Source organism: Dama dama, chromosome 22 (genome assembly GCF_033118175.1).
Source record: "Dama dama isolate Ldn47 chromosome 22, ASM3311817v1, whole genome shotgun sequence".
NCBI lineage: Eukaryota > Metazoa > Chordata > Mammalia > Artiodactyla > Cervidae > Dama > Dama dama.
This window is the reverse complement of record NC_083702.1, coordinates 3,561,723-3,576,802: the sequence shown is the minus strand read 5'-3', so window position 1 is coordinate 3,576,802 and position 15,080 is coordinate 3,561,723. Positions and strand designations below refer to the sequence as shown.

At 60.0% G+C, this 15,080-nt stretch overlaps 1 protein-coding gene across 1 annotated transcript in view; it reads right to left on the bottom strand.

Moving 5' to 3' along the window:
* CELSR1 (cadherin EGF LAG seven-pass G-type receptor 1) overlaps window positions 1–14,650 on the bottom strand; it is a 162,720-nt gene extending 148,070 nt beyond the window's left edge. The window contains exon 1 of the mRNA XM_061125630.1: window positions 11,047–14,650. Coding sequence (XP_060981613.1) covers window positions 11,047–14,650 — 3,604 coding nt within the window. The remainder of the gene's footprint in view (window positions 1–11,046) is intronic.
* Window positions 14,651–15,080: the final 430 nt, after the last annotated feature.

The window sequence follows — 15,080 nt, the reverse complement described above, 5'->3', positions numbered from 1 at the left end:
GGGGAACAGAGGCCACGGACGTGCGCGGCAGGAATCTCACACAGGACGGAGCATTCCCAGGATGCTGCCCAAATCTCTGCCCTGCTCAGACCTGGGGGGACGGGGGCTGAAGGCTCTGGCTCGCCCTGAATCTCTGCCCTGCTCATTTCTGGGGTGACAGGGACCGAAGGCTCTGGCTGGCCGTGAATCTCTGCCCTGCTCAGATCTGGGGGGATGGAGGGTGAAGGCTCTGGTTGGCCCCGAATCTCTGCCCTGCTCAGATCTGGGGGAATGGGAGCTGAAGGCTCTGGCTGGCCCTGAACACATGACCCTGGGACCTGTCAACCCCAGCACCAGAGGCCTGGAGTAACTCTGCTCCTCAATCCCCACGACGCTGCAGCTTTCAAGCCCCTCCCTGAGACTAGTCACTGTCCCTCCACCCCTCAGCCGCCAGAGCCCTCATCCCTTGGACCTGCCCAAGCCCCAGCTCACTTCTGACCTTCCTGAGAAGCCTGGCCCCACCGCCCCACCCTACAACCTACAACATTCACCATTGTGCTCCCTCCGTGACTCCTGAAATCCATGCCTATGGGGGTCTCATCCTGACCCAGGTGTCTCCCCCAGAGACCCCACATTTTCCCTTCCTTGGGGAGGCGGTTCACGGAAGAGCCCAGAACCTCTTTCTCGGGCCACCACCTCTCTCGAAAGTCACAGTGGTGGCTGCAGACATCCTGAATGTACCGAACGCCACTGAAGTGTCCACTTTGAAATGGTTTATTTATGCTACATGAATGTCATCCCAATAAAAACAGAGAAGAGATCACGTCTAATTGCTCAGATGTGTCAGAATGCCAACCAGGTACGCCTGGGCCAGCAGACGTGCCAAGCTGTGTTGAACCCGAAACTTGGTCCTGATGCGGGGGCAGGGCCGAGGGACAGGGCAGGGCTGGGGACAGCAGAGTTCCCCACACGCAGGAGGGGCAGCAGGGTCTCCACCCCTCTGCTGGCCTCCCCCCAAGGCACCGGCCTCTGGTCTAGATTCCCAGCCCCGAGCTGACCTCCTCCTCTGGGGACACCTGGGCACCCAGGCACTGAGCACCCTTCTGCTTACTCTGGGCCTTAAAGGTCCACGTTCATCTTTGCGGCTTCTAGTATATAGTTAAACATCAAAGAGATTTTACCCCTGTGCCAGACGCAAAATTATATGTCCGTATCTGCCCCTTTTGCTGTTTACAAGGCAGAGGTTAAGAGTTTAGGAACTCGCAGAATGAGAGACCCGGGCTCTGCAGGGTCTGTCTGGATGCTGTCAGGACCCACGACAGGACAAAAGGGATCAGAGCGCTGCCCTCCGGGCGGGGGGACCACAGATCAGAAGCACCTGCTCCCATCTGGCCAGCACCTGAGTGACCAGAATAATTCTGCTTTGTGGCATTTAAAAAAAAATTATCATAAGATATACATAAAATTAGGGCTTCCCCTGTGGCTCAGCAGTAAAGACTCCACCTGCAATGCAGGAGATCTGTATTCAGTCCCAGTGTGGGGAAGATCCCCTGGAGCAGAGCGTGGCAGCCCACTCCGGTGTTCTTGCCTGGAGAATCCCATGGACAGAGGAGCCTGGCGGGCCACAGGCCACAGGGCCGCAAAGAGCCAGACACAGCTGAAGAGACTTAGCATGCACACACACATAAATCTCAATGTTTCAGTCATTCTGAAATCTACAGCTCAGAGGCTCTAAGTACATTCACATTATTGTGCGACCATCAGCATCATTTCCAGAGCTCCTCTTGCAAAACTGAAACTTTATACCCATCACACAACCGCCCCCCATCCCCCTCTCCCGGCCTTGCTAATGCTCATTCTCCTTTTAAATAATAAAAAAAAAAGTATTAAATTTATTTGGCTATGCTAGATCTTAGTTGTGCCACATGGCATCTTTTTTCTCTTTTTTTTTTCGCCAGCATGTGGGATCTTTAGCTGTGGAATATGGAATCTAGTTCCCTAATCAGGGAGGGAACCCGGGCCCCCTACATAAGGAGTCTTGGCCACTGGACTCCCAGGCAAGTCCCTACTTTTTCTCTCTACGTATGTGACCACCCTAGGAGTCTCACATACTCCTACAAAAAGCTGGTCCTTTAGAGTCTGGCTTATTTCACCAAGCACAATGTCCTCAAGGTGCGTCCATGTGGTGGCCTCTTTCTGAATCTCCTTGCTTCTTACGGCTGAATATTCCGTGGTGGGTACAGGCCACTTGTGCCTGTCCGTTCATCCACCAAAAGACTCCTGGGTTGCGTCCACCTTTGGCTATTGTGAACCATGCTGCTGTGAACACGGGTGTACAAATATCTATTTGAGTTCTTGCTTCCATTCTTTTGGGTGTGTATCCGAAAGTGGGATTCCTGGATTCTACGGCAGCTGAGGAACCACCACACTGTTTTCTGCAGCAGCTGCACCATTTTACATTCCCAGCAGTGAGCACGGGTTCTAACTTCTCCACGTCCTCACCCACAATTGGTATTTTCTGTTTTGCTTTGTTTTCACAATGGTCATCCTAAAGGTGGGAGGCGGAGTCCCACTGGGGCTCTGATCTGCGTTTTCCTAGTGATTGGTGATGTTGAGCATCTCTCCCCGTGCCTGTGGACCATCTGTCTCTCTTCTTGGGAGAAGTATCTGTCAAGCCCTTTGTCAACTTTTTAAACTGGTTGTTTGTTTCTCTGTTGCTGAGTTGCTAGAGTGCTTAATATATTCTAGATAGTAATCCTTTATCAGATACAAGTTATGAAAATATTTCGTAACCACTTTTAAATGTGATCATTTCTCAGCACGTGCAAGGTTCATGACAAGAGAGAAAAGTTTCCCAAGCCACAGCTCAAGCTGTATTGCTGTTCTTCCGATCCTTCGTTTCTAGAAGGACACAGAGTGTCGGGGGTCGGGAGCAGGGGTCCTGGGCAATGACCAACCCCACCCGCCCCCCGACCCCGCTGCAGAGTGGGTCCTGAGAGGGCCACCCGACCAGCGTCATAAATCAGTGCCCGTCTCTGCTGCCCCGTGAAACCCCGTGCTCTCTCAACACCAGAGTCGGGTCACAGCCCCGAAAAGGACCACTGCCGGGACGACAGCCGCACGCGGCCGTCTCCACCGCGGGCCGCACGGCAGCCGAACTACTGCACTTCCCAGAAACAGTCCTGCGACCATCAGCTCACTGATGAAAATTTATTACCCTGCAAGAGGGCTCTTATCTCCAAACGCTTACAGAGCAGGGCTTTGTTTACACAACTTGCTGCCAGTTTACCTTAAACAAGTGTCATTTAGATTAGGTATTTCTAAAATCCTGAAAAGATAAGAAAGATACAGAACCGGCAGTAAAAACAGAATTTTAGAAAAGAAAGAAAAGTCTTGACTGACAGATGGAGGGAGGGAAGGCAGGTGGGGGGCTCCCTGACCTGCAGAACCTGTGCTCCCGGGGCACAGTAGACAGTGGCTCAGGGCAGGTTCCTCATCGATGTCCACCTCTCCTGCCTGAGGCTCTGACCCCTGCCCCGGCCCCGGGTCCTGCCTGCACCCGGAGCACACCAGTCCTGCGCTCCACAGTTCCCTACGACGCGCTCCACCACAGGAGACCCCACAGAGGCTCAGAGACAGCTCCCCACTCTGCTCACCCGAGGGGCAAGGGAGTGTTCCCACACAACCAAGCACGGTGCACACACGCCCCTCAGCCCCCCTGTCCTGGATAACGGGGCCACTCACACTGAGCTTCCAGCCTCGGCGTCCCCGAACCTGCACTCCCCTGTCCAGGGCTTAGCTGCCGGCCAAAGGTGGAGATCAAAGGAGGTGGTCAGACAGTGGTAAAGCACCCAGACACCAGGTCTGGGCCTGGCCCTTCCCACCACAACCAGCCTGCCGGCCTCAGTCGCTCTGCTGTGTAATGGGCATTCTCTGAGATCCAAGCGAGATGACGTGGGCAGGGCCCAGGTATGCAAACTGGAACAGTGGTGACCGTGCTCTCCTGTGACCACCCCGGACCCCCTGTCCAGCTCTGAGGCCAGCCCCCTCCTGCCCTGCAGGCCAGGCTCTGACCACGAAGCCACAGCAGAGAGGAGGCAGGGGGCCAGCAGGCACGGCCAGGGAGGGGAATGGTTCGGGGAGGCCCCCAAGCCCCCAGCTCCCCAGAGCCAGCACAAGCCTCACAGGGGCCCAGGAGCGCCCACACTTTCAGCAGAAACACGACGACAGAAGAGGAGCCGGACAGCTCATCTCACGCTCCCGCCGAGAAAACGGAGGCACCGCGGCCTCACCCACAAGTTTCAGGGAGGAGGTACATCAGCTCACCTGCTCACCTGAGGGTCACCTGTCCTGGCGGCGCCGATGGGAAAGCCTGTGGAAAGGTGGCCCCAAGGCTGGTCCCCGCAGCCTCGGCTTCCGACCTGCCGGGCACTGTGGACCTGACACCGTGATGGACGCCGCCCAAGGGCTGGAAGGACGCCCTGGCACCGGGTCCGTAGCCTCTGTCCCTCCCAAGCCCCTGCACAAGCCCCCAGCTATGAGGGACCACCCGTGTGGGCTCCCACGCCTCCACACGAGAGCAAAGGGGAAAACACAGGGTGCGCTGGCTGAAGGAAAGGTGATCCTACAGTTTGCCTTCAGAGCAGTTGTTTAAATCGTGTGTGTGTACGTATGTAAGTGTGCGTACCTGTGTGCACCATGTACACGCGTGTACATGTGTCGGGGTACATGTGTACATGTGTGCCATGTACACACGTGTACGTGTCTGTATGTGTGTGCCACGTGTGCACGTGTGTGCTTGTGTGTATTGCATACATGTGTGCACCTGTGTGCATGTGTATACATGAGTGTCTGTGTGTGCGTGTGTGTATGCCTAGGTGTCTGTGTACATGTGTACCTGTGTGTACATGTATATCCATGTGTAAGCCTGTGTACGTGTGTGTACGTGTGCGTGTGTACATGTGTGTCTGTGTGTTTAAGGAAACACTACCGCCTCTATTCAGGACATCAGGAGACTCTGGACGGAATGATGAGGATGATAAAGCCTGGCGTTGGGCTTTTCCCAGCTCCGGAATGGTCACTCCCTAAAAGGTGCCTGATTAGCCAGGGAGCCACAAGTTCTTACCTGAAGCAAAAGCAGGAGAATCCAGACACTGGAGTTTTCCTGAAAAAAAAAATAGCCCATTCCTTCCACCTGGGGCCCAGCCTCCAGGTGAGCACAGGAAACTGAGAGTGCTGTTTCCACACCAGTGCCCCCCGGCCCCTCCCCCGGGACCACAGGTTTGCTGAGCACCTACTGTGTGCTGAGCCTCAGGCCCGCATGGCAAAGCCGAGGGCGCCCCGGCGTCCTCAACAATGTTATTCCCTCTCTCCCCACAAGCTGGGTCCCCAGCCCAAAGTTCCTCAGGTTACCACGGTGACCCGCCCAAACCAAACACGCAGAGGGAAAAGGGTTCTTTACCATCCCCCTCCAGCCACCGTTCAGAGAGGGCTCGCAGGAGAGTCTACGTGTTCAGGTTACAGAAGAAGAAAAAACCAAAACTATTTCCCCCAGGGCTGTGAGCTGAAAAGAATCAAGCGGAACCTGGGAACAGGCTCCGTACTCTCTGCCCCAAGTGATAAAATCTTCTGTTCGCAGCACGTGAGTGCTGGCGGAGATGCAGGCCCTGTGGTCCCAGCCACACCACACGTCCCGGGGCACAGCCTCTGCTCCGGGGGCGGGGGTTTGCCCAGCACCCACCTGGTTCCTCAGCGGGTCTCTGCCCGCCGGTGTCCCCCCCGGGTGGGCAGGCGCGTGCGTGCATCAGCCCAGCCCACAGCGGAGTTTCCACGGCGTCACCAGGTCACCAGCATCAGTCACCTTTCCTGATGTGACTTCAGCTCCACGCCTCCTTCCCAGGGGCTTGTGTGGCCGCAACTTTTCCCAGGTTTTTAAAAAAAGCAGTCTCGGGCCGGACGGAGACCTTGGGTCACTGGGTGGGCAGCGCGGAGACGGGGAAGCTGGGTTCACCCACTCCTGTATCACGTCCCCAAGCAGACGCAGAGGCTCCCTTCCCCGCCCCACTCCCGCAGCCCCTGGTGCACACAGCTCAGCCACAGCAGGCCAGCAATTGCCCCTGCAGCTGATCCCCACCCTGGCCCAGTCCACTGCTCCCCAAAGGGGCCCGCGCCTGTGACAGGCAGCCCGCGCCAGCAAGAGAAGTGCCAGGAGGACTGTACACGTTAATTCATCAACCCCTCTCCACCCCCAACTCCACCCGCATCCCCACGGCCATCCCGCCTTCCCTCTGAGCCTCCCCGGCACCCGGCGACCCAGTCTTCCACTCCGCAAGCCCCTCTCCACCCTGGCTCTCAGGGAGACCACCAAGGACCTCCTCTTGGCCAAGCCAAAGTGACTTGGCCTGAGGACCCCCCGGACACCAAAAGGCATCTATCACTGCTGACCCCATTCAGGCGCTCGCTCTGCCTTGGCCCCCAGGGCTGGCACCCTTGATTTCTCTCCTCCCGCGGGTGATTATTCCAGCTCTAGTTCTCAGGCAGGTCCAGCCTGCCTGAAAGGCCGCTCAGGCCAGGTCCCCGCATCCCCAGGCTGGACCTGACCCGTGCCCCATCACAGCTGTCCAAGTGCCCTGCCGACGGGTCACTGACCACCCACGGCCATGCTGGTCCAGAGAGTCACCCCCGAGGCCGTGCAGCCCACCTCTGGCTGTGACCCCAGCTGTGACCTCAGCTGCTCTTCCCAGCCCAAACCCACACGTCCCACCATGTTCACGACAACGTCTAAGGGGTCCAGCCACAAGGCGTCCACAGGGTCCGGCCCCCCTGCACACACCTCCTCACCCAGCTTCATCTGTACGTTCCCAAAAGCACAGCCTGGGAGCCGCCCCAGATTCAAATCCCAGCACCAGCAGCCCAAGCCGGAGGCCCTGGAGGCTAGTCCAGCCTGTGCGAGGAATGCCTTCCGTGGATGAGGCTGCTGCAGGACCAGGTCTAGGGCTCAGACGGGCAGCGTGAGGTCAGGGGCAGTGGGGGGAAGAGGCTCATGGCAGGGGGGGGGTGGTGTCCCAGCAGGAGGGGCAAGTCGGCTGATCAACCCCACCTTACTCCCACGTCTGACCGTCTAACCTCCCGAATCCCCTCCGTGCACCACGCTCACCCTAGAGCCATGTTCCCAACAGCAGTTCAGGGGAGGGGGAGATCTGCCCCACTCGCCCCCCACCCCCGACCAGGAAGGTGCATCACCCTCACAGTGGAGTAGGGGCATCCCCAGCCCACCTGCCCCTTGCATTCACTTCGCCGTTTACCCAGTGTCCCCACCCAACCTCCCGCTCAGGGCCGGGCACACAGTAGGCCCAGCACACAGTAGGTGCTCAATAAACAAACACGCCCTCGTTTCTGAGCCTGTGTTCCTGAAAATAAGTACATTAACAGGAGACTACCTCCAGAGCCGCTGAAGCCCCGACACGGTTAACTGCGTTCCCAAGTGCCTAAGTCTTCCGGGGCCGGTTCTGTCACTGGAGAAGCCAGCTCGACAACTGACGTGGTTAAGCTAGTCTGATCCTTTTCCATACGGCGAGAAGCAGAAAAGAAACATAATGCTTGCCTCCAGACGCAGCCTGGTACGATGCCCACCTCGCTATTTCCTTGTTGGCAGTCGTCGTCCCTGCGATATCCTGGATTTAACTCAGCAAACACATTTTAAACCTTTATCAAGCCCAGACGACTTTATCCCATCGGCTCCCCACCAAAGCAAGTGGGAAAAGGTTATTCAGTCTCATTGCTTCATGACTTTTGAGATTTGCTGACATCTCTGAACGATTCATGGCCTGACCACTTTTACCAACGATGCCCTTAGCACCCCAAAGGCCCACACGCCCACAAGCACGGGTCATTTTCCACCCAGTGTTGAGCTCCGTAACGTTCAGCTCATGCGTTGACACCCAAAGGCACACGCGTGCTCAGGTGGATATTTAAAACGTCCGTGTCACCAAATGACCAGCACCTCGGAAAGCTACCCGAGGGACTCCGCGTGTGACAGGCCTGTTGGGCTATCGGCCACACTGCTTTCAATAATCCAACAGTGGCTCCCCTTGTTCTGTGGCTCGGTCGCGTCCAACTCTGTGACCCCGTGGGTTGCAGCATGCCAGGCTTCCCTGTCCTCTAGTATCTCTCCGTTTGATGGCACCGAATGCTAAATCTCACTCAAAAACCGTCCCACGTAAAACCAACACCGTGTATCACCGGATGCTTTCTAAAAATGGCGGAGATTTGAACATGACGATATTCAGAATTCAGAGAACATCTGTGTTTTGTCCTTAGCGGGCTACACAAAACCATCAACGCCATCTGCTCCCAGACCGCACTAAGACCCCCATCCAGGCACAAGGGGCTGCCCTCTTCCCAAGCGTGTCCATCTTCAGTATCTCCCTCCAATCCTGTGCACCTTCCCAGCGGCTCCTCTGCGGGATGCACCCGGCCCGTCCTCGAGGGCTCCCACAAAACCCAGTGGATGGCTGAGCTCTCTTGACAGCAGCTCCAGGGCGGTAATAACTCTAGGTTATAAGCTGCTAATAACTCCAGCTGCAGGGCGCTAGAAGCTGTAGGGTAAGGCTGTAAACCCAGAGAGGCCAGTAACACTTCAATGAAAATAGCACAGGAGTTTGAAACCACAGCTTTCCCATTGTTTTTTTTTTTTTTTTCCCCCCATTGTTTTTTAAAAAAAAAAAAGAAAGAAAACCTAAGATTCCCACTCCGGTTAACTCAGTCTGATCTTGTTTTGTTCTGTTTCTACACACAGCTGTGCTGTTAGGAGTTACAGCTTTTATAGTTTCTAGTTTTTTGTTCTTTGAAGCATTAACTAGTTGTCAAATGGCTGGAGGGCTGTGTAGGATCCCAAGGTGCCTACTTCATTCTTTCTTTTATTCTTTGGCTGCATCCCGAGGCATGTGGGTTCTTAGTTCCCGACCGAGAACTGAACCCGCACCCCCTGCATTGGAAGCGAGCGGTCTTAACCACTGGACGGTCAGGAAAGTCTCACAAGTCTGCTTTAAACCAGAGCATTGCAACGATTCACCACAGCAACTAATTCCTCACAACGTCTCAGTAAGAGAGGGGAGGGTTTGGGTCTCGGTTGGATGCCTGGCGCTCCTGCTCACCGGCCAACCCCGAGGAAGTGACCTCACATCTCTGAGTCTCAGCCTCTTCATCTGTGTAATGGGCACAGCATGATGCCACTCGCCTCCCAGGTACGGGAGAGAGAAGCCACGAGGCAGTAAGAAGAGCTGACAAAACTGCTTGAAATCTGGCTCCAGGTGACCATCACCATCTGGGAAGGCGGACACGAGGCCTCAGTGCCTTACAGACTCGAGGGGTGTCACAGGGGTGTTCAGAGCCCAGAGCTGGGCCACCGGGATGTTTACTACACAGCATGGAGCGCCTGGCTCACCTTCAGCTGCGGTCCTGCTGTGGGCCCACCCGGTAGACAAGACAGCCCTCAGTTCGCAACCGCTTTTGAGTGAAATCCATCCTAAACCCCTTAACCAGACATCGCGGGCCAGGGAGAGCCACATTCCTGATGCTTCAGACACAAACACCCTTGCTCCCAGCAAGCTCCGGTTCCCACAAAAGCACCATGTCCCACGTAAGTTCAAAACCCTGTGAAGTTGCCAAGTCACTTTTACACAGGCTGAGTTTTCCACTCTGCTCCACCTAGCAGATACTGCAGTACAGGAAAAAAAAATAAGAAAATGAAGGTGGAAATTCGTGAGAGAGACTTTTTAAAAAATTATCGTTGCTCAGAAAAATCCGTAACCCTGATTGACAATTCTCCTTAAAGCTCTATTCCATATTCTCTATACACATTCACAACTTCACAGAACCCAGAATATTCACTTGCGGGTAGACTAGGTGCCCAAAATCAACGTCACAGTATTGCACTGCCTCCAAACCGGACCTGCAAGTTCAGACTTTTATAAGCAAACAACTGGAACCCGCATGCAACACCATCCTTGGTATATGATGAATTATAGCAAAATGTGGAAACAAAATAAATCAGAGAAGTAACTTGTTAATTCTTCCAGGGGTATGCCGCATTGTAATAATTTATTGTTTAAACAACTCATCTGAAATATTGACTCAACTGCACAGATCCCAGCCATTCTTGATGACGGTCTCGTCTCCTGGTTAAGGTCAGCGGCCTGCAGGAGCCACTTGGGGTCTCTTGACTGTCCTCCACACCCCGCTCCCCTCCTCTCTTCCTCGTCCTTCTATGTGCCCCCCTCTCTGCCCCATCGCCCTGCTTGTCCCGGCGGGGGGGGGGGTCAGCATCATGGAGGGCCTGCCCTTGCCCGCCTGGGTCGGGCTGGCCGAGCCAGGATACCGTCCCTCCGGCCCCAGAGTGGGCAGGTAGAGTTCCCACGCTGACTCCAGCACCAACCCGGGCAGGCCTCTCAGTAACGCCCAAATTACAAGCCCCTGTCCAGGAGGACAAGCCAAGATCAAACGAGGCTACGTTTTCAAAGCGCTCCCACAGGGGCGCACACACAGCAGCCCGCCTGTCATTATCTGGAGGAGACGGAGAGGAGAGACAAAGGCAGAGAGCTCCAGCCATCCTAGAGGGTGACTCAGGGACCCATCCGGCAATTTCCAACGGTCCCGCCCGGGAACTAATTGGCACATGGGGCGGGCAGTGACCTTTGATCTTTCCCGAAGGGCGTGTGCTGACTACAGAGCATCACGGAGCCAACCGGCCGACTCAGATAACCCCAGAGCCCAGCACAACTCAGGGAGCCAGGCCCTCTGAGAAAAGCTCGGGAAGCCCCGGCCTTGAACTTGAAGACACCCAGGTCTGCTCCCAGTGAACTCACTGGGAGCAGCCGTGCGGCCTGCCTCCTGCGAGCGGTATCCAACCATCCACCCTGAGGCCACAGATCCCCACAGAGCCGCCCGGGCCCTGCCCAAAGGTGCCCAGGCTTGCCGGGCGGCTCCTGGCAGCTCCCTGCTGATCCCCGGGGGGTGGGGGTTGCCCCGCGGGGCCCCTACGGCCACTCACCGGAAATGGCCACTCACCGGAAACGGACACCTCCATGAGTGCCTCCAGCGGCCGGTTGTTGTCCAGGTCCCGGCTCAGCTGCAACTCGCCCGTGGCGGGGTCCAGCAGCAGCAGCTGGAGCTCGTTGCCCTGCAGGAAGGTGTAGTTGAGGCTGTCCGAGAGGTCGGGGTCGTGGGCCGGGATGCGGCCGATCACGCCGGTGGGGAAGCTGTTGGACTTGTTGGTGACGTAGTTGTTGAAGAGGATCTGGAAGTCCGGCAGCACCGGCGGGTTGTCGTTCTGGTCCAGGAGGCGGACGTGCACGGTGGCCCGGCTCACCAGGGGCGCCGAGGTGGCCTGCACCACCAGCACGTACTCCTGCCGCACCTCGAAGTCCAGCTCCACCAGGGCCCGCAGGTCCCCGCTCAGCAGGTCCAGCTGGAAGACCTCAGGCACGTTGCCTTCCACAATCTGGTACATGATCTGGGCGTTGGGGCCTTCGTCGGGGTCGCTGGCTCGAATCCTGGCCACCACGGACCCCACGGGGCTGTTCTCCTCCACAAACAGCTCCAGCTCATCCTTCTCAAACACTGGAGGGTTGTCATTAATGTCTAGGACGGTCACCTGGATTTCCACCGAGGCGCTTAGGGACACCGGGCTGCCCCGATCCACGGCCAGGGCACGAAGGCTGTACACGGCCACATTCTCCCGATCCAGCCGGCGCTGGGTGCGGATCACGCCCGACGTGGGCTCGATGTAGAAGTCCCCATCGCCGTCGTCCCCACCCTGGAAGGTGTACAGCAGGCGGCCATTGGGGCCCGAGTCCCGATCGGTGGCCGAGACCTGGAGGACGCTGGTGGATGGTGGCGCGTCCTCGAAGACGGAGCCCTGGTAGAAATCCCGCAGGAAGCGGGGCGCGTTGTCGTTGGCATCGAGGATAAGGATCTCCAGGGAGGTGGTGTCGGACTTCTGGGGGATGCCATTGTCCCGAGCCGTGATGGCCAGCGTGTAGGCGGCCTGGTCCTCGTAGTCGAGCTCCGTCATGGTGTAGATGGTGCCGGTGTCCGGGTCAATGCGGAACTGCGGCACAGGATCCTCCAGCACGTAGGTGATGCGCGCGTTCTCGCCGGTGTCCTCGTCGGTGGCGCTGATGGTGGCGATGGAGGTGCCCACCGGCCGGTCCTCGCTCACGCTCACTGTGTAGTGCGAGCTCTGGAAGACGGGCCGGTGGGTGTTGGCGTCGGTGACGTTGATGAAGACCTGCGCGGTGTGCGAGCGCATGCCGTCGGACGCGGTGACGGCCAGCACGTACTGCCGCTCTTGCTTGTAGTCCAGCGGCAGCGCCAGCGTGATGAGGCCGCCGCCGCTCTGGCTGCTGAGCGCGAAGCGGTTCCGCGTGTTGCCGCCGGTCAGCTGGTAGGTGATCACGCTATTGGCGTCCCGGTCGAGGGCCCGCAGGGTCAGCACGCTGCTCCCCACCGCCGCGTCCTCGTTCAGACGCAGCTCGTACACCGGCTGCGTGAACATGGGGTCGTTGTCGTTGACGTCCAGCACCGTGATGGACACGCTGGCAGAGGAGCTCATGGGCGGAGAGCCGTGGTCCACCGCCTCCACCCCGAAGCTGTAGTGCTCGACCTCCTCACGGTCCAGCTCCGCGCACACGGTGATCCAGCCCGAGCTGTTGTGGATCTGGAAAGGAAAGTCCGCGGCCGGAGCCGGGGCTGCGGGCCCAGCACCGCCACCCCCCACGGAGGCCGAGGCGGTGTCCACCAGTCGGTAGCGCAGGCGTGCGTTCTCCCCCGCGTCAGCGTCCACCGCCTGGATATGCAGGACCGAGTGGCCCAGAGGCACATTCTCCAGCACGGCTGCCTGAAAGGGGCTGCTCACAAAAATGGGGGCGTTGTCGTTCACGTCCAGCACCTGCACCGAAACCAGCCCCGAGGAGTTGATGAGCGGCGGCCGGCCCCCGTCCTGGGCCTTGATCCGCAGCGTGTACTCTCGGATGGTCTCGAAGTCCAGCGGGTTGATCACGTCCAGGCTGCCGCTGAGCGAGTGCAGGTAGAACTGCCCCTTCAGGTTCCCGCTGATGATGCTATAGTGGATGGCGGCGTTCTGGCCCTGGTCGCGATCCGTGGCCTGCACGCGCAGCACCGGCGTGTTGACGGCCACGTCCTCCGGCACCTGGACCACGTAGCGCTTCTCGCTGAACTGGGGGTAGTTGTCGTTCTCGTCCTCCACCACGATGTGCACGGTGGCGGTGGCGCTGAGCGGGCCCGGGTTGCGGCCCTGGTCGTTGGCCTCCACCAGCAGCTGGTAGCTGGCCTCCTCCTCCCGGTCCACCACCGCTCGGGTGCGCACCACGCCCGAGCGCTCGTCGATCTCGAAGACGCCGCGCGCGCCCTCCAGCAGGCGGTAGCGCATGTTGGCGTTGGAAGGCGCATCGCCGTCGGTGGCGCGGATGGTCAGCACTTCGTAGCCCACCTCGAGGTTCTCGCGCACGCGCTCGCGGTACTCGGCCTGCTCGAAGACCGGGCTGTGGTCGTTGGTGTCGCTGACCGTGACGGTGAGGTAGGTGGCGGCGGAGCGCCGCGGCGAGCCGTGGTCCACCGCACTCACCTTGAGTACGTGCGTGTCCTTGGTCTCGCGGTCCAGCGGGCGGGCGGTGCTCACCAAGCCCGTGTCCGCGTCGATGAGGAAGTAGCCATTGGAGCGCTCATCAAACAGCGCCTCCATCTGGTAGCCCAGGCGCCCCGCCTCGCCCTCGTCGGGATCGTGCGCTCGCAGCTCGATGACCGCGGTGCCCGCGGGCTCGTTCTCGGGCACCGACACCTGGAAGCTGGGCAGCTGGAACTGCGGGGTGGTGCTGCCGCCAGCGCCCCGCCGGGCCCGCCGCGCCGCCCCCGCCCCGGCCTGAGGCGGGCCTGGCGGCGACGGCGACAGCGATGGGGAAGGCGTCCCCGAGGCCGCCTCCAGCGCCAGCTCCACCCGGACGGTGCCGGCCGCGCGCCGCAGGGCACAGAGCAGGAGCAGGCGGGCCGAGCCCCCGGGCGGCAGGCAGACAGAGCGGCGTGGGCAGCGGGAACCGGGGCGCGGCGGGCAGCTGCAGGCGGGGAACGTGGTCAAGGCGGCCAGCGCCGAGTGCAGCGTGGCCCCGCCGCCGCCAGGGGCCGGGAAGCACAGCATCGCGCCGGGGCCAGGCACCGCTAGCACAGCCCGCGCACGCAGCTCGGCGCCGAGAGCCCGTCGGCCCCGGGGCCGGACGCCGCAACCGGGACCGTGCGCGCGTGCCCGCAGGCGGAGGCTCAGCGCCGTCTGGCCGCTGCGGTCGGCCAGACGGACCTGCAGTGGCAGCGGACGTCCCCCGAGGCGCGCGCAGCCCCAGAGCCCCGCGCCGGGTCCGCGCCGCCGCCCGACCAGGCGCCCGTCGCGGCTCACGTCCAGCAGTTCCCGCAGCGCCCGGGGCGTGTGCGCCGCGTCCAGCGCATAGGTCCAGCCGGGCCCGAGGGCGAAGGCGCGGGCCCCGCCGGGCACTCGCAGCTCCCAGGCGGCCGCTCGGAGCCCCAGCGCCGGTAGGGCGGCGGCCGCAGCCAGCAGCAGTAGCGCGGGCAGCACGGGCGGCGGCGGCGGCGGCGGCGGCGCCATGGCCCGGAGCCCGAGCCGGGCGCCCGAGCACAATCCATGCACCCGGCGCGGCTCCGCATCCACCCGGCGCGGCCGGGGGGCGGTTCCCGCGCGCCCGGTGCCGGGCCCTCGGGGCGGCTCGCGCCCCGCCTCCCCGGGGGCCCTGGCGGGGACACCGGGGACCGGGCTCCCGGTCTCCCCCGCAGCTTCCACTTCAAGAGCACTTTGCGAAAGTTTGCGAAGTTGGTTTCAAGATGGCTCCTCCGCGCGTCCCGGGAGGGCGTCGCGCATCAACCTGCGGTGGCGGCGGATCCGGGTGGTTCCAGGTGGCTCTCGCGCGGGCTCGACAGGGCGGCGTGGGAAGCGGGACGGGCCCGCGGCGGGACTAGGGCTGCGCTCCCGGAGAGGGACGGGCCACACCGCGCGGCCGAGACCCCAGCGGCCGGCTGCT